The sequence below is a fragment of the Nipponia nippon genome, unplaced genomic scaffold (assembly GCF_047370975.1).
Source record: "Nipponia nippon isolate SJK-2023a ecotype South Korea unplaced genomic scaffold, ASM4737097v1 scaffold_5, whole genome shotgun sequence".
Taxonomy (NCBI): Eukaryota; Metazoa; Chordata; class Aves; order Pelecaniformes; family Threskiornithidae; genus Nipponia; species Nipponia nippon.
Genome location: NW_028262369.1, coordinates 39,049,825 through 39,075,252, shown reverse-complemented (window position 1 = coordinate 39,075,252; position 25,428 = coordinate 39,049,825). Strand labels below are relative to the sequence as shown.

Sequence of the window (25,428 nt, the reverse complement as noted above, 5' to 3'; positions counted from 1 at the left end):
TCCTGTCCCTGTAAGCCTTATGCCAAATTCATCAGGTGGCCTAGGGCAGGGGGGAGAGGACTCCGGATCCTCAGGGATTTCACAGGCCCATATTGGGGTAGGGTTTGGGCTGTAGCTCTGTAGCTGAACAGTGTTGGAACAGCTTAACAATACGAGCCTCTGCAGCACCTTCTGGCTCATGCTTTCCCTCAGCTGGCTGCTGGTCACATAGCATGTCTTCTGCAGGGGAGTTCCCACCTGAGCTCGTCGTAAGCCGTGGATAACATAAGAGCCACGGCTCTTCTCCTCACCACATTCTTGGAGCAAGGCAGTCAGTTCAGGAGGGTTTATGCCCTACTTATCCTTATTCAAGTTCATTTTCTGGAAAATACATAGTAAAAGGAACTTTGCAGGGACAGCAGACTTTCCTCTACTGTGCAGGATGGTTGGGGGTGAAATTTTCTTTTTCGAAGGTATAGGATGTTTTAAGCTGTCAGTGTTCTTTACTTAATGGCCTGCAATTCACTGGTTTTTTTGTTCTCTGAAAATGTCATCCAAGTTCAGGCTAAAGCAAACATCCAGGTTTAGGCTAAACCAAAAGCAGCAAGAATAAAGACTGGTAAAAGTGAATTGGAACTGATATGCATTACAGCTAGTGGTCCAGATATTTTGAAACTAATTGTTGTGTCTCAAGAAGTTCAGCGATGGGAAAAGTAGAAATCAAGAGAACATTTTATCGACATCCAGCCAAGTACTGGTGGGCTCAGCATTTACTAGCACCAGCAGCCTAATTTAGTAGTACTTCAGCAATATTTCTAGAGAAACTTCTGCATAGCTGAACTAGTTGGCTACAAAAAAAAGTCCCAAAAACCTTCTGTGGAGAAAACATTCTTTCCTAACCACCTGTATGTGATCATTTGATTTCCTAAAGCATGAGGCTTGCCCCCCAAAATCGGAACATGCCTGTGTTGGGTTTATCCAAATCCTGCCAAATTTGTACAGGATTCCCCTGCGTGATTTTTGTTCTACTTGGCACCAGTCTTGGATTTTAATGCCAGAAAATCATTTAGAAATATATTTATTAGCTTATTAAAGTGCTCTTGGAACGTATACATGGGAGTAGTGGTTTCTGCGTTGCAGAGATGAACATTTAATTAGATATGTCAAAAAACAGAGGAAAATTTTGTTTGTTGATTTTCACATCTCCAGTCAAACTAAGCGGCTAAATAGGAGAGCTTTGCATCGTCTTTAGAACGTGTTAAAACACAATTTAATTACAAGGAAGTACACGAAATGGAACTTGGCAAGCAACCAAAATAGACGGTTTCTGAGAAGGCTCCTACAAACTATCTCAGCTGTAACCATATTTGATTTTGATTTAAATTCTTGGCAGAAGAATGAATGTGCGTGTATGTGTGGTGGTTATGCATGTGTTCAGGGGTGGGGAGAGGGTCAGTTCTTGAACTGCAGCAGTCGTGCGAGGAGTTCTATGGAAACCACGTGGGATGTGGATCTGGTCTGCTTTTCTGTAGAGTGAATGATGGAATCACTGGATTCCACAAACCGCAGCGTATGCTGATGGACATTTCAGGCTTTTCATACAAAACTCCCAGTCCTTTAGTCAGGTACCCTCAGCTGCCAGGCTGGCAATCACAGCTAGTATTATTCATAATCTATAGGTGTTCATATGAAGTAGTTCCTTACTATGTGACCGATAACAGAATTTAATGGCAGTATTCATATAATTGTTTACATTTCTGCTTCACTCAAGTTAGAAAAATCTGAAACTAGAAGATGTAACATTTTAGAAGTTGAGGCTATAGCTGAATACAGCAAACAGAAAATGCAAGCCAGAGGACAAAAAGATCTGAAGGGTGATCTTTCGTAGAATAAAACTCCTTCTGACACCATGGGTCTCTGAAATCACTTTTAAAGTGGAAAATGAAAGGCAGCTGAGCGAGCTAGCAAACTGGGTCGGGGCCAAGTGCATCTGAATCCTGTCAATTTGAAAGAGTGGCCCATCAAATACTGCAGGGACGGTGAGCACAGTGAGAACTTGTAAGGGGCCAGAGTGAGGGTTTGGAGGAAGGGGGCACAAGAAGTGGGGTTCTTGTTCTTGCTTCGATTTGTGTAGTGAAGGAGACGGCAGAGTGATTGCTATGATAGTCGCTGTCAGATTCTAGAAAGCGGGACTGCTCATGGTGAAAGTGATCTTAGTACACGTTTTTCAGCAGAAGTCAGTTTAATTCCTCATGCTTCAATAAGATACGATTGTACAAGTCAGGAAGACTTATCAGTTAGCTAAATGTTACCTAACGCATCCAGTACTGCCAGTGTAAATCCAGGGCAGATGTGCTAGCCTGGAGGGAGCCTCAACACATTTCTTAGCTAAATAAGAAAAAAAAAAAATAGTCAACCATAACAATAACTAGCCTGGAAAATGTACAGTCTGTTTACAGACGGTAACACTGTGCTTCTGTCCTGGCAGAAGTTAAAGCTGACTCTGAATTTGTAGCCTGTACGCACTAGTGCCCATATCCTGTACGCTGGACTTGCTTGGTTTAATACTTGTAGGTGATCATGTTGTATCAGGCTTCAGCTGTGGGTACTGCCGAGAGTTTCCACCCTCTCTCCAGAGACCACTGCAGCCCCTTCCCTGCTCACGTTTATGCCCTGCCATGAAATATCAGTCGTGGTTCTGATCTCCATCGTGCTAAGGCCTAGTAAACTGCAAAATACACACGAAAAAGCCCCGCCATCAGAGTGGCTGAGGAAAATCCTGAACATCTCACTTATCCCCAGCTCAGACTTTGAAAGCCAGGCTCTGCTTGGATGGGACTTTTACTGCTGAGTCAAGCTGCTGCTGCCCAGGGTGCCTGTCTTGGAGAGTGACGCCTGATGAATGGCACCCGTTTTCACAAAAACCTCCTCATGATTTTGCGCTGGGATACTCAACTTTTATCCAACTTAGCAAAGAACCTGCGGATGACACCTAATTTGTGCAGAATAGAGCAGACAGTGTCTGTCCTTGTCTGTAAAATGGAGGTGCTGCCCACAGAAAGTACAGATCCCAGTGTGCAACCCTCCGTCTTCATCTGAGCAGCCTGGCACACACCGGAGGGGAAGGCGGCTGCCAGCCGCTGTGCACAGTTCCACCACGTGCCTTCTGGCAAGCAGGCCCCACGACACACGGGCCCGCTGGCCGCAGACCCTGTGCTGAGGGTATTGCAGGCAAACCTCATGTCTGATTCCATATTGGGAGCCTGTGGAGATTAGAGAGGCATGGGGTCCGTAAACTGACTGTTTGCTGGCTGGTTTAGTAAGGTTTTTAATTGATTGCAGGCACCTGCAGTCCCTTTCCAAAGTAAGTAGACAGCCCTGAAACAAAAAAAGAAAAGTGTAGTGAGCAAAGAAAGATGAAATGGATCCCCTTTTCTTTTCTGTTCCAGCCCAAATCTTGGTAACTGGCACGAACGAGAGTAAATAAATTTTGATGAAGGAGGGAAGTAAATGTGTATGTCACGTAGCTGGTGACAGTTAAAATTTGGTGCAGAGGAAAAGCGTGCTATCGAGCGGAGGCCCAGGCTGGGGAGCCTCCGTGCTGGTGGCAGCGAGAGCAGCAGTTCTTGAGAGCTCCAGAGACGTTTAATGGATGTGCCAGGAGCAGGAACCAAGTTCTTTGCAACGGCAAACGATAGCATGTGCAGTAATTATCCCCAAACTACTCAGAGGCTGTTATTTTATGGCTTGAATTGTGTTGCACGGCAGCTGAGAAGCAAATACCTAGTATCTCCGTCTGTGTCTGCGTGTATATGTGTGTATATATATATATAAATTCAAGCTCAGTGTAGACCATTTGGGATCATTTTCCATTTTCTGCTGTTGTGGGAGGAGCTGGCGGAACTGCAGCTGCATTCAAGGCTAATCTGGCAGGGCGCATACCAGATGTTAAGAGGAGTGCTTTGCTTGGGCAGTGTGAATAGTTACAGCCTCATACAGCTTTCATAGATTCTGTAGGGAAGACAGCAAGGTTCGTATTCAAAGACTACTTTGTGTAAGATCAGGAGAAGAAACTCCCCTAATTGTTGCCACAGTGGCCGGGGGCACAGGAGTCTCTGGTCTCCCTGCAAAGTTGTGTACCACACTCAAATGCGCTTCAAGGGTGACATTTCAGCTCTTATTTAGGGAGCAAGTGCTAACAGTGGTCTCAGCTCAGATTTTAAGAGTTCGTCCACAGTTTTGCATGCATATAATGCATTATTGATTTTTTTTTTTCTTTTTTCTCTCTTGCTACTGATCTTAATAGGAAAGACTTCTTTGTAAAGCAAAGGTCAAAGAGCCAGCCATTTGGAATTACATTCTTACAGGACTTTGTGTCTTTGAACATGATACTTAATCCTTCTGTGTATTATGACAATTCATATGTAAAGCTATCTCTGAAATATAAAATATTCCTATTTTTCAATGGAAATACTGCTTCTTGGGGTACAGCAATGTAGGCTGTGCATGAGAACTTCATACCATGTGACTATTTTTTATGTTTTGCATTGCACACTAGCTAATGCTTGTGATCAGTTAGGCAGTTAAAACCAAAAAAGAGATTGAATGTCTACTCTAGATTTTCTTAATTTCAGTTATGGATATTATGGTCAGGCTTCCTTAAGATCAACAACTATTTCATCCCTTACTTGCTATATGCAATTTTTCGTGCACAAGAGAACTGCAGTATTTCTAGACAACAGTGACTCTGACTACACAATATACAGGAAAATATATTGAGTAAGGAAATGGAAAATACTTTCTGTGATCTTTTAAACATGATAAGTTTATAGTAACAAGAACAAAACATTTTCTAAAGGGAGAAGGAATTGATCACGAAAGTTTTCTATGACTTAATTTCAAAAGAAAGAACTCTTCTGTTAAAGGTGCAAGGAACTAATTAAATGTATTCTATTCATTTTGAAAAATACATATTTTGCTTCAGTATTGTTTTCAGATTTCTCTTTGTAGGGATTTTCTTTCATTAAATATTTAAATACATAAATAGAAACTGTTCTGTTTGGAAGTATATATTTTACATCAGAGATGTGCTGTGTTACGGCAACAGTGATCTCCCTTTCAATATTATGTTGATTTTTCATAAGTGCTTATGATAGATAATATAGCCTAAAGACCTGTGTCATAAAATACAGTGCCGCACTGAAGTAGATGCGGTACATACACACATGTAAGATGATATCTATGTGTAAAGGTGCATATGCTTTCTTTTTTTTTCCCCCCCTCCAGATCAAGTTTTTCCTCCCTTGTGCAACATAGAAAAGAATTTTCTCTCTTTAAATTACCTTGCGGGATACCTACAACCAAAAACAGCAGAGGGGTGCCTTATGTCTAACTTAGTCCAGGAAAGAGAAGTTCATATCATTGAACTAATCACTCCAAATTCCAATCCATACAGGTAAAGTATCGTCTAAATAGACTAAATCTGTTTGAAATCACAGCTAAAGATTTTCTCTATCTATTGAAAATCAAATGAAAGTAGCTATTTCATCCTTACAAGAAGAGCTTGGACCTTAGTACTTTGCCTTAAATGGAAATTAGTTCTTCGGTATGTAAAGATGTTGGATTCTGCTTCATGATCCCAGGATTTTTCTGGACAAGACTGCAAAGCACAGTTTTTATGGACTGTATCCTGTCCCCCTTGTTGCTCAATCAATCAAATTTTTCCAAGAATAAGGTGAGTAAGGGCAGCATCTGACAGACAGGGTTTAAGATGGGACCACTGTATGAAGAGGTGAGAGAGAGGTTAAAAGTAATTTTGACCTGTCACAGGTAGGGATGACTGGCAGCAAGGCCTAGGGCAGTGGCTCCCAGACAGTGGCCCAGAGGTTGCAAGTGATCTGCAGTCCACGGTTGGTCTGCAGAATCATAACAGTATTTTCTGTCAATTTTCCAGTTGAGTTTAAGGGATAGTGTGATAATTGCAAGAAATGTTAAGGGTTGACAGTGGTCCGCTGACCAAAAAAAGTTTATAACTAGTGGTTAGGGAAAATTACTTAACTCTCTGTACGCCTTATGAGAATTATCTAAATTCTCAAAGGTACTGTAAACTTGGGAGGTAAGACATTTAAAACATTCATCCTTTCCTGGTCTCTCCTAGGTCTTAGTGGGAGCACATGAATGGGGTGTGCTTCAGGTAGTCATACCTGGAAAAGCTCTTCATAAGGGCTGAGTATGGTTCCCAGAACAGAAATTTGCTATGAAACTTAGATGGTTTTCCCTTTTGCAAGAAGAAAAGTAGAATTTCATCAGAGATGAGGCAGAATTAAAATCCTCTCTGTGTACTGCAGACACTGGATGTCCAGCATTGTCCAGTTGTGATCCTAATGCAGTTACATTTGAGCACATCCCATCCCTAATGAGGAAACCACACAGGGAGACAGAGGGGGCAGGAGGGATCTTTGCAAGAAGGGTAATTATCTCATTGCAAGATGGTGCACCCAGAGCCTGAGAATATTGTTGCCTAGCAACCTTGGGAGAGTAAGAAAGTGCTGAGATGTAGTGGAAGTGTAGTAGGTAAGCCCAAATGCAGGGCTTGCAGCCCCATCCTGAACAGAGCTGTTCTTTAGCATCAACGTCATTGTAAGCCCCTTGCAGTGTTAATGCAATGACAGCCCTGGCTCCAAGCCCTCTGGGCTTTTGGCTTTGGCTGACAGTACGATAGGAACTTTATGATAGCACTGCAAAATGTTTAAATGTTTTGTTATTGAAAGTAAAAAAAGTAGTAAGTTAAATTCCTCATGCTTCGTTCTTAGTTTTATGCATTATCCACAGCTATCTTTACAAAGTTTACATCCACAAAGAAGCACACGGAAGCCAACCTGGGCATGTGTAAAACTGCAGGAGGTGAAACGAAGGTCCCAAGATACTCTAAGTCCCAGTGCAGAATTTTAGTTGAAACCTGTTACTTGGGGATGAGCACATTCTTATGACATATGGCCCCAGAAGATGATCTGGAAGTAAAAGTTTTTCTGTTGAATTAATACTTTGCACGATGAGATGTTATTGATGGGTACAAACCCATTTGTTCTACTTATTTTACTGAGGTCTTGAAAATCTGGATAGTGTTCATCTATTTTCCAGCAAGCAGTAGGCTGGACATCTGTTTCTTTTATTTTCTTTTCTTTTTAAAATAAGTATATATCCAGAAGTATTGGAAACTGAATACAACGGCTTAATTCCTCAACACATGCAAGATCCTAAGCAAAGTAATTTCCACAATTTAACTGCCTAGGCAGAGACACTCCCTAATGTAGTATTTGTGCATTTTTTTGGTATTAACCTGCTTAATTTGTTTTTTTGCCTTTTTCAAGGTATTATTTTGAGCTTTAATACAGTTACAGCCAGAGGAAACTGAAACAGCTATATTTAGGCACTGTCACAGTGAAATAAGAAAACAATATTTACTTTATAAAGCAAACTACTAGTCATATAACTAATGTGCTCTAAATAATAGCTGAAATGAGTAGCACGCTTCTCGTAAACAAGAGACAAAATTGTTATTTGTCTAAAAAGTATTTATTTCTATTGTTATGCAAAATCATTTAAGCGTATGTGGAATAACAATCTGTTTTGCACATGTTGTGTTGCCTGGGATAATCTCCAGCATTTTAATCAGCTGGCCAGACAGTGGAAACATGATGGATTGGAAGAAGGTTGATAGCTGAAAATTTCTGGCATTCTGGTCTAACTTTCTCTCTATTTTCCACATACAGTGCTTTCCAGGTGGATATAATCGTTGACATTAAACCATCTCAACCAGGCGCCAAGCTTGTCAGAGACGTCGTACTTATCCTCAAGTGTAAAAAGTCTGTCAATTGGGTTATCAAGTCGCATGATGTCCAGGGAAAGCTGGAAGTTATTGTAAGTTAAGGCACCTTTATTTTTTGAGAGATATCATACTCCAGTGGTATAGAATCCATTTAAATGTGATATAGTGCTAGACCATATTGATTTCTGAATGTTTTCTCTCTTAGCTGCTCTTTTTTTTAATTATTACTGCATTTCAAGGGGTAAAAACAGAAACTATATATTTTTTTCTCTTTTACTCTTAATATGTGGGCTGTTAAACTGACCAGCGCATCACAGAAGCCAGGTGGTTAGTGCAAGGATTTAGGGTCTGTGTCTTTTCAATTTCTGTTGAAATACCCTAAACACCGAGTTGGATGTTCATCTCCCTTTTTGCTGTTACTTTGGTGAGTGGATCTACAGGTTCATCTCAGAAGTTGGAAGGATGCCTGTGAGTGTGGAATGGATAATCCTAGATATGCAGCACACACCCACGTCCCTTTAGAAGTGGAAACTTTTTTACTCCTTCCACTTGTGGTTGTAGTAGTCTCTCTGTAGTAGCCCTCTTCCCTGCCAGTACCTCTGTCCCCAGCAAGGGTTTGGTCAAATTGACCTCACCTCTCCTCAGACCACAAATGATAAGTTTTTAAAAAATGAAAACCAGGATCTCTAAAGCTAAACTTCTGAAACTATACTTACACATAATTGGAGGTTCCAATTCAGAATGATTTTTGGTACAGGCTTTATGGCTCAGCACCGTTTCTACTAAGAAAATGTGTTTTCCCTTGCTCTGAAATAAATTAATAAATAGAATTGGACTGATATTGCAGCCTATAAATGTGTGGCCTATTTCTGTCTTAAGTGATCAGTTAGGAGTGCATTGTACAGTTGCTGAATGTTTGCTCAGGACCACCCAGTGGCCTCCTGATTAACAGTTTTGCAGTAACACAGATACATTTTCAAACTCCAGCTATCTGTATTTGTAAGAAATTCACTTTGCTTAGTAGCTTTCTCCTTTTAAAAATGTGCGCATGGGCAATTCTGACAGGCTCCAAAGGCTGCTTGATCTAAATCTTCTAAGGGGACAGATTGGTAGGCAGCATTTCATGCTAGATTTTGGGAGTGAGGGACTTAAAAGGAAATAAATTATGGTGTTGCTCGGAAAATTGAATGGAAAAATTATCTAGGGTGGATGATGAAATTCCCTTTTGATCCCTGACACATCTTTATCTTATGGACAGGAAAGGATGTTGTGGTCATTCTGTAGGTCCTAAATAATCAGCCCTTAGAGAGAAAGGTCAAGGTTAGTTGCCCAGGATTACCACACTTGTAAGCAGAAGGGCAAAAAATAATGCTTGACTTGAATGTTTCATTCTGGGTTGTTCCATAAAACTCACCACTGTATATTTAGGCCTATATGGCTCTACTTTCACAGGATAGAGAATTGTGCATTAGTTCACTTCATGCTTGGAGACAGCCAAAGTACCATATTTCATATCCATGAAGCTACCTCTTTATGGATGATGAATTTTCAGGGAGAGGAATTCTAGAGGATTTTAAAATGTCTAAAGTGCTGCACTTGAGTATAGAAAAGCAAGGCTGCTATTCTTTTTTAAAGTTCTTCTTCATTAATTATTGAAAGTATAAGTAAAAAGTATAAGTGAAAATTCTTCCTGTATTTAGATTAACAAAAAGAGAAAGAAATACTATATATGGAAACATCAGTATATAAAAGACTTTGTATATTTATGTTAGGATTTGTGAGTAACTGTTTGCTATACTTCATTTATATAGATGCTTCATTTTCTGCATGTATGTTTGTTCTTTATTTAGAGGGGGTGTGGGAGGGAACTAAACACCCCCATGTCATTAAAAAGCCTGTACATCCAGTATTTAGGATCTGTTCCTATCTCTATTAAGCTGGAGGCCTTTCTAAGCCCAAATTTAGACAATGCATAAAAACATTACTAAACAATTAGGTAATGTTTCACAATGTTCTTTTTATTAGTTGAATCAGTTCCATGCACTTCAATTTTCCTAACTTCTTGCCCTCGGTACGAATCGGAATTGTCTTGAGGGGATTGGCAAACCGAGGGGGAAAGGTTAGTGCTAAGCTGCCTCAAACCCAGGACTGTGAGTTAAGGTCTAAGTTCATAGACAAAAAAATGGAGAAGACTTTTTGGGTCATCTAGCTCATCTCCCAGCTTGCTGTGCTTCTTGAAACTCTGAAAGAGGATGGACACAAAACCAAGTAAAATGGGAATAGTTTAGGTAAAGTAATTGCACATAACATACGTGCAATGCTTTCCTCCCAGGCTGTGTTTCACTCCCGTTTGCAGTCTGTCCTTACATCAACCCCCGTGCAGTGCTTGTGTGTTTGTGTGCTTGTGGACTATCTTCCGTTCTCGTTGCTTCCTTTGGATTCAGTGTCCTTTTACAAAGCTGTAGGTTGTACAGTGGACAAAGAAGTGAAAATGCTGAAAGATTGGATAGCTTCTATTAGCTTCTGTTTATCTCAAAGAAAATAAGTGTGTTGAGGGGCGAAGAGTGAGAGAGGTGAAATGTGTAGAACAAACCTGTGAAGGTTTCAAAAGCTTGGAGGGACTGTTCTTTACATTAGAACAACTGTGCACCAGTTTCTGAAATGGTCTCTCTCTATTCCGAGTAGGTTAGTAGGTGACCCTGTTGGTTGCCTGGTTTCATACACTGGGTGCGAAGGTGGTGGCAGGGCAGGCAAGAGAGGAAGGTACGTCTATTCCTGCAAGCCACTGTGCTCGGGTTTGTTACACTGAGGCGATGCAGGACGGAACATTTACAGACTCGGTGTGGAGTGGAGAGGTAGAAACAAGCCCTGGAAATGGTCAGGTGCCAGCTAGGACAGTAAAATTCTGAGGTAATATTTGTTCAGCTGTCTCCTCGTGACAAAAACGAAAAGGAAAGCAGAGAGGGAGATCCAGCAAAGTTGAGGTAGCATAATAATTCCAACCAGTGAAAGCTGTGTGGTTATATGAAAATGTGTGATAAATTGTGGCCAGATCTGTATCTATTGAAGAATAAAAGATTATTTGATCCAAACCAGGAATAAAGTACTAAAATTAGGATACCTATTGCTTCCTTTTTCTTTCTTATCTTCAGTGGCCTTTGCTAGTCATTGATAACTGTGCTGGTAACAGTATCCTCAAACCAGCCACTGCAACTAAAATTCCCTTTAACTTCAATTGTGAACCTGTGAGTGTTTAAAGGATGCAGAACTGCATCATGAGGAAGAAATGAGGGAGGGAGCTAAAGGTAAACTACGACATCCCATCGGGACCCTCTGAGCTTCATTCAGTTCTTGGTTCAAACGCTCCGTTTCCGAGTTCAGGTAGGGAAGTGCAACCGAGCTCTGTGACACTGGGTAGCGGGTCCACACAACCACTGCCTAAAAGCGATCTGGGCGAAAGAGATCAGTGTGGTCAATCTTTTGATGTTCTAGAGTGAGAGAGAATTAAGATTAGTTCACGTTGAGGGAAACCAATGGGGATTTAAAAAAAAAAAAAAAGCAGCCTATATGATGGAGAAGGCAATCAGGCATGGAAATGAGTGTTTGTTGTAGAGCATTCAATGGTATCATCTGCATATAGAAAGTGCAATTCAATCACATTGCAGGAATTGTTGAAAAGTGGGTCGTCGTGCCTTTCCTGCTATGGGCACATTCAGCTTGTTCTGTAGTGGGTGCAGTTGTTACAGTGATAATAGTAGTGTTGTGACTGTAAAAATAAATATATACTTATTTAGCTTTGTGTGAATACATGTTTAAGTTTAAGGTGCCAAACACTTAAAAGCAAGTTAAAGTGTAACACCAGTGAATATTTTCTAACTGCCCCTCTAACAGCTAGAGACGCTTGTTATAGTCCTTTGACTTGCCCATTTGGACAAGAAAATTTGAAATGTTGCAAAACGTTTACAGTAAAGCAAAAGCTAACTGACTGTGTGACTCATCTGTATTCCATGGCCAACTTTGACGAGCCGTTATTAGTAATTATTTAATAATAAAACTAAGAGGTTGGCAAGTGTATTTGAGTTTGCTATATCTATGTATTTGTGTAAAACTTATATTGTTAATTAAATTTTAAATTTTATTTACATGCAGAAAGTATATGTTGTCTTTTAAATAGTTTGGCCTTGCATAAACATACATGCTCTCACTTACCGCTCTATTAAGCATCTAATTCAGTCCTGTTTAACATTCTCAACATTTTGCAGGAGGCACACAACATTTCTACTATGACGCTCATTCAGAGAGGCACAGTCTGTCCTCGGTGCCAGCTGACTTTAAAGCATTAGCTGGTATCAGCTCTACTTCATGAGCATGCTATGTTTTGCCTTTTTCAGTAATGCTCATTTGAACAAAGGTTTTCCCATATGTAGCTTAAGTAACGCTCTAATCAAAGAAATGGAGGGGACATTTGAAAAAACAGTTGTCATCTTGAGTTCACCTCACCTTAGAAGTCATTTCAACTCAGTTTTGAAGAAAATACAGCATTATACGAACGGCTATAAATATGTCTTTGTCTCGTTTAGGGATTAACAGTTTCTGACTACCTTGATTTATTGTACTCCAGGCAGAGGCTGGGAGGAAGGGGGGGGCGGGGGGGGGGGGGTGTTCGCCATGTGCGCAGCAGTTCTGTGCCTAAGATGGCAGTTTGGTTTATTTCCCAGGTGTTCTCAGTTTGCTGTTATTTAATAGAGTAAAATAGAGTAAAAAACATGTTCAATCAGTGTCACTATTCCATTTTAAGTATCCTTAAATGGTAAGTCATGAACCAAGTTTTTCTTTGTTTGCAGACATCGAATAGTATTGGTTTTGGAAAGGAAACAGAACGATCCATGACTATGAGTAAATCAGTAATACCTGATATTCCCTCATCGCATGAGAGTTTGATCAAGTGGGCTTATGACCATAACTATAGTCCAGTTACTTCCTACACAAAAGCCCCTGTTGCTAACAGATTTCATCTGCAACTTGAAGATACAGGTAAGCTTGAAGATGGACTTTTAGCATATAGAAGAGATATATCTTGTGTTTTCAGGAATATGATGATTTGAAAGGTGCTTTCTCAGTTTTGAAGCTTTGTTGTTGGGGGTTGCCCTACTTTCATTGCTCATCATCAAGAATGCTGGTAATATCTATGAATGCTGGTTTAAAAAAAATCTGTAGCTTTTTGATTAGAAAAGTCCAGGCAAATTCCTGTGTTATTTCCTGGTACGTTGGTGGAACTAAATGGTTATAGTTTATCCAGCTCACAAGCTGTTACAGCTGACCATGCTCAGTGTTCACTGGAATGAACTTCAGCAACTGGATATCTTGTTAGTTAATAAATCCAGCTTTGATTTTTTTTTTTTTCCAAAAGTATGAGCATAGTTTTTCCTTGAGAGAATTAAATGAACATTTAAATTGTTTAGAGACAAAACTGGCCTACCAGAAAAGTCTGAGTGAGTGGAATAAATACAACGGTTAAAAAAAAATTTAGTTATTTGGCCGAAGTCATTGCTGATGTAAAGATATCTGGGTCCATTAAAGCTGGTGCGGTTGCATCTGCTTTTTCGCTAATTCTAAATTTCAACCACTAAAAATGTTGTTTAGCTGTTTTGATAAATCTTATGTTCACATGAATTTTATCAGTTGCACTCTTATGGGCTACAGATAATCACCTGCTTGGGCGAGATGTTGAGATTTCTGTCCTGAGCAGTCACATGTGTAAGCCAGGAGATAGTTAGTGTTCTCATTTACTCAGCAGAAAGTTAACTCTCGTTTAACTTCACTCTGGTTATGTAAGTAGTTCCACAACGGTGGAGTGACTGAATTTGTGATGGGGCAGGTTATGGAAGAATTTCACCCAATGATTTGCACTTACGCTATTTCAGTGTATTTGCTGAATGCGATGTTTCTTTTACCTCTGTGGTTGCCTTTTGAATATAATAGGCCCACTCCTCAAAGCTTATTTTCAACTCTTAGTGAGGCAGATTTCTAGCAGAGACTAAATATACCAAGATTAGATGCCTCTAACAACTAAACCCTTGGTGAAGGAATTGTGGCTAGTTACCTGAAAAGTACAAAGATGCTGCTTTGGATGTCCTTCAAGAACTTCCTTACTGAATAATTTTTTTTTAATGAAAATTATTAGTTCTGAATACTTTTAGGAGAAATATTGATTAACCTACTATTCTTATTTTTTCCTTCTTTTTTGTTTTAGAAGAGATGAATGATGAAGAAGACCATTCCCTTCCTCCAGAGCTGACAGAATTGCTGGGTGCTAACCCACTGCCCGCTCCAAAGAATCCTGCATTAAGTGATGGCCTGACTTTTCCTTTTCACATTAACAGAGGAAGACATGACGCAGTGGGAGACGGCATCTTCCCGTCCAGGGGTTCAGTGGATACATTAATAAATCATGACTTTGAGCATTCCCTCTCAAAACATAAAGAACCGGAAGAGGTTCAGGGCAGTGCTGATGTAGCCCTGTCAATAAAGTGTGATGACAAAGTCATGACAGTAGCTGTAGAAAAAGACTCTCTGCAGGTTGGTGTGATCTCTTATTCTCAAATTTGGGCAGGCTTTTTTGGGCAGACCGATTTATTTCATAGAATTATAGAATCATTTAGATTGGAAAAGACCTTTAAGATCATTGAGTCCAACTGTTCACACTGCCAAGTCCACCACTAAACCATGTCCCTAAGCGCCACATCTACGCATCTTTTAAATACCTTCAGGGATGGGCACTCAGCCACTTCTCTGGGCAGCCTGTTCCAATGCTTAATAACCCTTTTGGTGAAGAGATTTTTCCTATTTGTATTTTAATTGAAAAAATAAATATTCTAAGATCTACAGCCATCACCACCCAACCCCCCCAAAATAGTTTGGTGAGGAAACCATACTGTAGATATTCTTTGCCATAACTCAGGGTCATGTTTCCTCTTCCCAACAATCTGGTACTTTGTAGAGGGATTTCTGATTAAAGCTTTGCAGGGTTGGTTCAGTCAAAAAAATTACTGTAGTCAACCATCAGTCTGAGTTTTTAATCTCCAAAGTACAAAGAAGCTGCTTTTGATAGCTCTGTGAGACCTGAATAGATCTGTCTTTACCATCTACCAGCTGACAGGTTGCTTGTGTCCATCTGCATTGTGGAAAAGAGCCTGCTACAGACAGCATTTTTAGCTCATTTCAGACCAAACAGAGTCAGCATTATTAATCAGCAGATTAATAATGAACCTGTTGTTTTCTTTGTTCCATGTTACATTTATTCCCTGTCTGTCATGTATAACAGCGTTTTGAGAGTGACCTTCCCTGGATGTCTGTACAATGAACTTCACTTCCTCCTATCAGTAGTCATGAACAGTACTCTGAGCTGCACTTTAAGCCAGAGCCTAACACAATTGTGCTTCAGCCACTTACAAAGCGCCTTTGTTTCAGGCTAGCGGCTACACAAGGACAGAACTCTCGCTGCTGGATCACTCTTGCAAAGCCAGGATGAATGGTACCCATTTCATTTTGGAGTCTTTGCTGAACAAATGCGGGACTCGGACAGCATATATCTTGAACAAGATTGTTTATTTTAACTCTGTGAGTATTTTACAAAGAGGAGCCACCTTCTGCGCTGCACATCATAGTGGTACAAGGAAGCCATTGTAGTTAGCTTTAGTCTTAGCAAAAGGGAGGCATCCTGATCTTTTCCTGTCTAGCTCAAACCTACTTGCAGCTACAGTCCCTGTGTTCAAGGAGGTAGGAAGGCTGCACATTCAGTGTGCTCCTGTGGTCAGATAGTGTGCTCCTGTGGTCAGATAGTATCCCAAAGGAAAAAGGAGGAGTTGGAGTTAAATACTTTTACAAAACTGCATGGCTGCACTTTGGGGACCATCTGTACTGGTCTCAGAGAAGTTGCACCAGCTTTCCCTGTGCAGGTTTGATGTACCTATACATAGGCAGTGCTATGTAGCTGTAAGGAGGAATAGGAAGGAAGGTTTTTTTAAGTGAAATTTTTTTCTTCCAAAATTGTGTGTGAAAAAGGCTTTCAAAATGTGAGGAAAAGACATTAGCTGTGCATGCTTCTCTCTTATAATTTGGATTCATATCTGCTATCAGTTGATGTACGTGATGAAGGGACTCTGAGTACTTTTATATGAGTGATGATGCTAAGGACCCCACTTAGGTTCTAAGTGACTGCTTCCAGACTGGCTCAGCTTATGAACTTGAATACAGTGCAGCTAATCTGGGTTGGAAAGTAATGACACGTTTCTCTTGCTAAGCTTTCCAGTACATAGAAGTAACCTTGGCAAATGATGGAAAGCCTGTGGTCCAACCCAAACACAGCTAAGGCAATCTGATTTGACCTTGCCTGGTTAAAACTGTTCTATACTGGCAAGTCTGTAGCACCTAACTTTAGTAACTGTCCCAAACCAAGACTGTGGATAGAAACATCTCCAAACTACAAAACAGCACGTGTCCGGAGCTAAATACTGTCATTGTCCCTATATTCTATTATGGCCCAAACTAAAATGGATATTTACCTCCTCTCCTTTCTCCATCATGTCTTTTAATAGTCTTGGCTACTCTCTTAAAGTCCGAATCATGTGTGGTATCTTTCAGAATTTGGGAGCATTTCTCCTAGAAAATAAACACCATGCAGTGGTGTCTCAAAGAGAGTATATGTCGCTTCTTAGCAGTTGCTCTATGTCCAAGAAAACAAAGATGAAGTCCTGGAAGAGAGGGGACTAGCTGAGGAGCCTCAGGGCATACAGAAACAGAGTGCAGGACATTGGAAAACAAAAACGGGAATTTTCAGGTGAAGAAATCATAGAATCATAGAATGCTTTGGGATGGAAGGGACCTTTAAAGGTCATCTAGTCCATCCCCCCTGCAATTGGCAGGGACATCTCCAACTAGATCAGGTTGCTCAGAGCCCCATCCAGCCTGGCCTTGAATGTTTCCAAGGATGGGGCATCTACCACCTCTCTGGGCAACCCGTTCCAGTGTTTCACTACCCTCATTGTAAAAAATTTCTTCCTTGTATCCAGTCTGAATCTACCCTCTTTTAGTTTAAAACCATTACCCCTTGTCTTATCGCTACTGGCCCTGCTAAAAATGGAGAAGTGTGCAACAGAGGGAAAAAAAAAAAAAGTGGGGAAATTCAGAGAAAAACAAAGAAGGGAAGAATGAAGAAAAGGACATCATGGTTTTGGGTGTATAGCTCTGAAAAAAATATGCAAATGACAGAAGAGAAAATCCTTTAATGACCCTAACACTTTCAGTGCTTTTCCATGAGTGCATTAAGGAAAACTGTAAGTTGGAAAAAATCACTTTAGAAAGCCATTTCTTTTTTCAGTATTGGTAAATAGAAATACCAGAAATAGAATGGAAATGCTGGGGTGCTCATTCAGCCACCAGCACCCAGACTAGTGTCTTTGCTGGCTCTGCATTCTGGAAACAGACTAAGAGGCGTTCTCTAAATATAACTTACATATCTTACATGTTCAGCACAAGGCTGTTTAAGACGTGCTTTCACCATCTGCTTAGCTGGTGCACTTCTTTTGGCCTTTGCATTGTTCTGAAGAGAGAAGAAAACAATAAACATGGAGAGTGCTCAGTTATCACCTAATTTTATGCGTTTGCAATACCTTCTGTGCAGATTGTCATTCAGCTGTCATCACCAGCTGAAAGCAGCGGCTTTGATGATGATGACATGGAATCAGGTGATAATGGATTTCCAGGGGATGCTGACGAGGGAGATGTTGCTTTCCCAAGCTGGCCTGCAATAGCGGTATGTTACTCTCGGGTTTGCACCTGACAGTAGAGAAATGCCTACTGTAATAGGCACTGCACATAAATTACATTAATTGTATAGCAATTAATTTGTCTTTTAACACATTTCTTCTCACTTGTGTTTCTTGTGACCCTGTTGAAGATTTGCACTAAGTAGACGGAACGTGGGTGGGCCTGTATTGTACGCTCCAAATTTGTCCGTATCCAGCTACCACTCCTGACTCAGGATGTATTTGTATTGTTCTTTTCATTTCAGTTTAATTGCACGCTGCAGCAGCCAGAGGATGACAGAGGCATGTTCTGGCCTCCTGAACCACACATCGCCAATGTGACCTTCAACATGGAGCTGTACAAAACAGATCTTTTCCTTGCTCCCTCCCAAGGACTCTTCTCTGTTGCTGAGAATGGGCCAATATATGTAGAGGTAACAAACTGAAAAAGGCTTTTAAAGTAACGGAAACATTTCGCGAGGCCACGCATCTGAGCCAAATCTGTTCTTGTCAGTTGAAAGGTCTCATTGTGCAGTTGCTTTAGGCAGACAGGTAGGCACTTGGGTGGCTGCAGAGAACAGAAACTGGGGGGTAAGAAGCAGGACAATGTTTTGGGTCAAAACCAAAGGATTCCTGCAAAATGGATGAATTTAACTACAAGGTAAATTGGTCATTCTTGCCAAATCTGCTTTTCTGTGCAGAACTTAAAGGTGGTCTCTGAGCTCTTGCTCTGAACTGGCATTCCCTGGTGAACACTTCAGTGTTCATTTTATTGGGTAATACGGCTGAACCTCATCTGAAAGACGTAGACATGCAAAAAATGGTTACAAGTGTCTGTCTTCTATATGCCAGTGTTCTCAGGTTACAAAATTAATACAGATTCTGATCTCTCTCTGATCCACTTATGAACACCAGTTACAATCCTTTTGAGTGTGTCACACAAGAGATCTAACAGCTTTAGATAAATAAGAAGAGCAAAGTCAACAGCCAGGTACCCTTGGCTTCAGGTGCATTTTAGACCTGGTAATATTTCCATGTGTTGCTAAGTTGCTTAAGAAATCTGCGGAATTTCAAACCAATACAGTCAGTATTTCTAAAGATAGTCATGTGAACAGAACTTTTCATTTTTCAAATAATGGTAGGCATTAATGAATACAACATTGGCAATGAAGTAATATCACCCGTTTATATAGGAGTAAATCAATGAGTGGTGAGCTATGGGCTTATAAGACCAGGAAAATGAGTGTACTGACTGAAGCAGTGCTGTGCCCTGTTTCTCTTGGCCAAGTTAGCTCTTCTTTGTGAACCCGCGTTGCACGTGATAAGCATAGTGACCCATTTGACATTGGTGCAGTTTTCTTCATTGTTTCAGCCTGTCGTGTCTCATCCTCATTCTCTACCCAGTGAAAAGTACTTAAGACAGTTGAAGCAAAAAGAAAATATGTCACACTCAGTTAAGAATATGTTTATAAAAGACACATTATTTTTTTCATTTGGATAAAACTGGCTGCTTTCTTCAGTGATCTGGGATGAATCCCCCTGGCTCTGAGCTCTCTGGATTTGTCTGGTTCTGGAGCTATTTATTCAGACAGATGTTCTGATTTCTTCATCACCTATCCTGGCAGAAGCCTTTTTTTCTGTTTCTCCTTCTTGCACAGTGGAAAATCTGTATCAGTTTTGAACTTCTGTGACTCCAGTTTTAGCTGACACGGACTTTTTTTTTTTTTCATTTTTGTTTCTCTTTTGCTTTTGTTATTAACAAATATATTTTGGCGTTTTGGTCAATAAATTGCTTAGGTCATAATCTGTAAGCACTCTATATCTCCCTTTTCCTTCTCTGCTAAAAATATTGGGTTTTTAAATTTGAATCTTTTGGCATTATTTTCTTTGTTCTCTACTGTCATTTTGTCATCATATTTTGGTCTCGCCTTCCTCCTGTAGTTCTCTTCTTTCCTTGAGATATCTGTGGCTTGACTTTCATTCATCAGTCTTTATTTCTGTTCTTTTTAGAAGATGGTCTTTCTTGCTTAGATGCTTCAGCATATCCCCTTATCTCTAATTTGATTGCTGCTCACATAAGGGAGAGGAAAAAATGAGAAATGCCTTTATTCACTGTGCAACTCATAGCATCCAAAAATTTCTCTATAGACCACAGGAAAATTTGGCAGGCTCTTCCTTAAATATACATGCAGCACATATGGATTAAGTACACATTTAAGGCACATTTCTTCTTAGAAGAAAATTATGTCTTGTGGAACTGTTTTTATCAGGCAGTGTTAATGGTTAGGCACAACACTTCTATTGTTTATTAAGAGCAACATGCTTCATTTATTACAAATTCCATTTGAATTTTTTTCCTAATTATTCTGTGGCATTTGTTATCTGCATTCCAGTCCAGCTGAACAACATCAGTGCCCTGGAAGTTTGCAGTCTTAGTTATTTTTCATAAAAGAATATGAATTTCAGACTCACAATAAACTAAAAGGGTCACTTCACAAGAAATTATGGCTTTTTAGGAGGCTCCCTTGCCCCCCCCAGTCCAGGAATACCACCCACACGTCAGACCATGACCTCCTCTCTGCCTCTGCATTCCTCTCCTGGCTGGGGGTGGGTTCTCTCGTGTCTATTGCCTTTTTTTTTTTTCCCCCTTCATTAAAGTTTCAAACAGATATAAAGACATGGAATTTGTAATTGACTTCCATACAGCTCTGTTATAGTCTGTGTGTCTAAGGGAAGCGGCGCCATCTCAGGTGTCATCGCAGTCATTAACTACGTGTCTGATCTGGACTATTTTATTCATCTGCTTTCTGAAAGATAAAGGATTGCTGTATTTATGCATGGTTATGCTGTTAAACAGCTGCTCGTTTTGAAACCGCAGATTTTCTGTCTCTCAGCTTGACAGTCTTACCCTTAACATTTAGCCTTCAAAATAGTTCAGATTGGAAGTGGCACTGGAAAACTGCTTAAAAAATTGTTGAAAATGTTAATGAAATGTGAACTAAAAATGTCATTTCTGAGATCTTACTGTCTCTTTCTTTTTAATGCAGGTGTCTGTGACTAAAGCTGACAGATCCTTGGGCTTTGCCATTCAAACATGCTTTGTTTCCCCGTTTTCAAATCCAGATAGAATGTCTGACTACACCATTATAGAAAACATTTGTCCTAAAGATGAATCTGTTAAATTCTACAGCACTGAGAAGGTGAACTTTCCGATACCACATGCACAGAAGGACAAAAAAAGATTTAGCTTTGTCTTTAAACCAATGTTCAACATCTCACTGCTCTTTCTCCACTGTGAGTTGACTTTGTGTACAAATAAAGACAAAGATACTCAAGGACTGCCAAAGGTCAGTAGTTTATTAAAGTCTAAACTTCTGATTTAGGTGAAAATAAGAATTTTTTTTTTTTTTATTAGCTGAACTTTGAAGTGAATAAACGGTTTTGTATGGAATTGACGTAATGAACATGATATCTCTAGGCTCAAGATTTTAATAGATAAGAGTTGTGATACTATGCATTTTGACTGCATAATTTACAGTTTCTGTTTAAATTCCATTAGGTGGTTACACAGGATAAATAGAAATTGCTTTTTATTACGCAAGTGGTTCAGATTTATCTCTGTTATCCGTATCACATCCATATCCAAAGCACAAACAATGTTAGCTTTAATTTCCAAGGACATGCATAACATCAGATAATGTCACAATCTGATTGTTTCAAAAGAGAATTGCCAGTTTTTGCTTTATAACTAATGGAAATGGCTGTAAATTAGTTGTTAAATAAAGTGTTCTAAGGATTTGGAATTTATTTTTACTTTGAGGTTTATGCACAGCCCCCTTAAAATGTATTTTTTTAAAGATAATTTGTCATCATTGATCAACACATGTATTGGTGGTTACAGTTTTGGCTACCAGATTTTTAAAAAACATTTATACTAAAAATAATTACTATCATTTAAGTTCAATAGTCACACTCTCATAAAGGTTAGAGGATCTTTAATGAAGGCAAAGCTTGCGTCCTGAAGCACAGCTAAGAATTACCTTTGCCAGTATATTACACGGGGGTTGTTTGGAGGTTCTCCTCTTTTTTTTGGTAAATACTATAGGATAAAACTGATAATGAGGCAACTGTGCAGCTGGAACAGCTGTCCTGGTGGACGAGTGACTCTCTGACCTCACATACTGTTTTTTCCACCCGCAGTGCATTCCTCCTGATGAAGCTTGTACCTCTCTCAATGTGGATATGATCTTGGCTATGATGCACAACAAGAAAACCTTCACCAAGCCCCTTGTTATAATAACACATGAAGGAAAACCAGAAGGTATGAAAATGAGCTTGAACTGTTTAATAAAGCTATATATATTATATCGTGTAACATAAAGCCGCTTGAGGGAGTACTCCAAGTATGTGGCATTGTATAATCTTGTGGTGATACTGCGTTTGTAAGACGTTATTTGTTTAGACATTTCCCTGGCAGCAATCATCGTGGCAGTTCATTGCTGGTTTTTAACCATCTTTATTGATCTCTGGACATGTGGTTTTGCCAGGCATTGAGACAGGAATACCATACTACACAACAATATGTGTTTCATTAAGTATGAATGTAGCAGTCGCACTTCCAGCAACTTCTTGCTGCCCAGAGATCAAAGGCAGTGCTCTGCTCCCTGCTGTATCATTTCTTTATTGTGCTTGTAAATATATATTTAGGAACAACAACAAAGGAATTACAAAGTATTGAGGATGCTAAAGCCTGATAAGTTTGTAAAGCAAAGCGGTGGCCACCAGAGAGAGAGACTCATTAGACTGTTAAACTATTAAGAGCAAAAGATGAGACACACAAAGGTATTCTAGCTCCACTTTGGTGGGGCTTGTTTGATTATGTAATCTTGATGGAAAAAAACATGAGTGTGGCTCGGAACTAGTTGAAGGAGTTGGAAAGGGTGAAGAGCATTATGAGATAATGCCAAATGGCATGAAGAATATACTCTAGCTTAAGAATATGCCCTGTGAGTGATGGGAAATAAGAACTGTTTTCACAGTTTCATTTCATTTGGAAGTTTTTCTTAGTGAATCCCTCTGACAACAGCATCAGTCATGTTTTGATGCATTCATCGAAGAAAATATATGTGCATTATCTTTTCTTTTTGTATTAGCATGGCAGTTTAATCAGAAGCTTCAGTGGCTTCACCTGCACATCAAAATCTTCCAGTTGTGTCCAAAGGCTGTTTGACTTTTGGAATGTTTTTTGGGGAGTGTGAAAGGATCGGGATCAGAAGTCGTTTAACCTCCGTTGCACAGTGCATGCTTTTTTGTCTTCAAACAATTTAAAGTACCACACAGCATTGCTAGGGGACATAAGCAACAACTGTTTCTGTTTCACCTTGCAAGTCAGCTCACGTTTAGTTTGTTTTACAAATTTGTTAATACAGATCAAACCCACTATGAACTAAAGGCAAGTATTTGGTCTGTCAATGTAGTACAATTAAAACTGTGCTTTGGGCCTGATTCTGCACTTTTTCTTTTTGCAAAGCTCTCATTTTTTTTTTCAGTGGTTATTCTATTGGGAATGAATAAATCCTGCAACTGAAGTTCAGTTTTCAATAAACAGACTCATACTCTGAGCTCTCTTGCCCTTCCGATGTGTAGAGCATTGTGCGCAGCTCCCGTCTCGGGCTCCGCTCAGAATGTTGTCTTTGTCAGAGGCACAAGGTCTTAGTGTGCAAAGACGAGCTAAATTTATAAAGATTAGTTACAAGACAACAGCGTGATAGAGTATTTTGTTGCATTGTGGGTGATTTAGTCTAATTGTGGGATGTTTGGTGGAAATCTCCCCAGCATATCACAGCTTTCAGACATAATACAAAGTGGCACATTAACAACGTAGCTTTGTTGGTATGCAGTTGTTCTGCAGTGAATCAAGCAACCCCTTTTTAAAAGCCAAATGCTCTTGTTGGCCAATATGTGAACCTAAGATTGGGAGAAGAAATTATATTGCATCACTGAACAGGAGAATTTACCACTCAGAGGTGGTGTTCTTCATTTTCTTTCATGTGAACAGGCCAGCTTTCATTGCTGTGAACCATATTATGTGAGTTACTGCCATTGGATCTGCTCTCCAAGCCAAATGTAGAAGTCATGCACTTGACATTTCAAAAGTCAGAACAAACTGGTCATTGCAAAGGTGTCATCTTTTTTTTTCTTCAGACATAAGCTTATGACTGTCACTGACCATAATAGAAATCACAACTGTCTGTCTAAATGAGAATAACTCTTCTTCCCCCTCCTAATTTTGTTAGTTATTTACAGGGTCTCTTGCTTACATTATCACAGTAGATCCCAATGGAAGTGTCTAAAACCTCACTTCATGTCATGTTCTTTTCCTTTGTGTTCCAGCATTTTACATGCACGGTCCCCCCCGCTTCAACGAAAGGCATATGGGTAGCCTTTTAAATGCTAGGAAACCCGTGTTCTTCTGTTGAAATAATCTGCCAATGTCATTGTTCAGATTTTTGCTAGGTGTGGAAACTTAAGATTATTATTTCTACAGCACAAGGAGACGGGTCATAGAAAGGAAGTCAAGTGAGCAGCTAACAAGTGCCTTTATCCTACAAAAGTATAGAAAATCATGATCATTTTAAAGGCTGGCTGCTGCTGGTTTTAAATCAGATGCTTTTCCTGGACCTCAAGGATTCCCACTGCTTCTGTGTTGCTCTGAGCAACCCACATTAAAATACATGTAAGAACTGGATCACTGGGGAGAATTGATAATGGGCTACACTGCCTTTCATTAATTAGCAGACTTTATATTCTCTGTAGAGAGGCCAATGACAGAACAAGTATGGAAAATTCATTCTCCCCTCAGCTCAGAAGGCATTTTCTTGGCACTTAGGACATGCTAGCGGAGTGTTTGGACAATCTGATAGTGCCCTTACCCATGTTTGTACTGTTCAATGTTCCTTGGTTTCAGTCCAGCCCTCCTCACAAATCTTACATTCAGTTATGCTTTTGGTGTTACGTGCGCTTGATGGCTTTCCAACTTATTTGTGCATGCACACACACACTCCCTCTATGTTCTCACCTGTTTCCTACTACTGTTCCACCTGTTTCCTACCATCCTGCCAAGAGTGATCTGGAAGAGATACTCGTGTTAGAACAAGTGGCAGTACGCAGTTTAAGAATAAAATGCTTTTCTGGATGTTGTAGGCCCATCTGTCTCAGAGCCTAATGATCTTACAGGATATTGCTGGCAGTTCAGTGCTGCTATTAGGGTTTCAGAAGGTAGAAGCATAGTCTTGGTTTAAGAATACTTTAAATAAATAAATATATTTATTTTCTGTATTTTTGAGCCACTATGTTTACATAGCAATTAAACTTTTTCTTTTTTTAGTTGCTAAAGATACAAAAACAAGTATTGGGACACTGTCTTATCAAATCCTCCTACAGCTGTGGCACTGAACATGCTCAGATATGCCAGAATTTAAATGAGATCCCTAGGTTACTGGGCAATCCAGACGCAAACTGCAGCTAACCAAACAGGTCCTCAGGTCTGAAGCCAGAATCTCTGGCTCTTCTGCTTGAGGTGGCTTTCTTGGAGAAAGATAAGAGAAGCCAGTTAAGCAAAAGAAGGGAGAATTCATTTTTTAACATATGTTTACTTGTCTCTTTCTGTTACATGCTGATAATGATGATGATATTTGATATTCTTGCCAAGAATAATAGCTTTGATCTAACAGCAATGATCTTTTGTTACCTATCTATAATTAAAAAACAAAACAAAAAAACCCCAAACTTCCAAGACAGAATACCAAGTAGGAC

The 25,428-nt window shown here is 39.8% G+C and overlaps 1 protein-coding gene across 3 annotated transcripts in view; it reads left to right on the top strand.

Annotated features, from left to right (window-relative positions):
* Nucleotides 1-25,428, top strand: part of TGFBR3 (transforming growth factor beta receptor 3) — a 130,224-nt gene that overhangs the window by 91,707 nt on the left and 13,089 nt on the right. For 2 of the 3 annotated variants that reach the window (XM_087733576.1, XM_087733577.1), the window contains exons 6-14: nucleotides 5,266-5,434; nucleotides 7,752-7,899; nucleotides 12,652-12,841; nucleotides 14,061-14,386; nucleotides 15,278-15,427; nucleotides 17,490-17,621; nucleotides 17,880-18,047; nucleotides 20,661-20,960; nucleotides 21,814-21,934. In XM_087733576.1, coding sequence (XP_087589702.1) covers nucleotides 5,266-5,434; nucleotides 7,752-7,899; nucleotides 12,652-12,841; nucleotides 14,061-14,386; nucleotides 15,278-15,427; nucleotides 17,490-17,621; nucleotides 17,880-18,047; nucleotides 20,661-20,960; nucleotides 21,814-21,934 — 1,704 coding nt within the window. The remainder of the gene's footprint in view (nucleotides 1-5,265; nucleotides 5,435-7,751; nucleotides 7,900-12,651; nucleotides 12,842-14,060; nucleotides 14,387-15,277; nucleotides 15,428-17,489; nucleotides 17,622-17,879; nucleotides 18,048-20,660; nucleotides 20,961-21,813; nucleotides 21,935-25,428) is intronic. The other variant, XM_087733578.1, reaches the window with a different exon arrangement.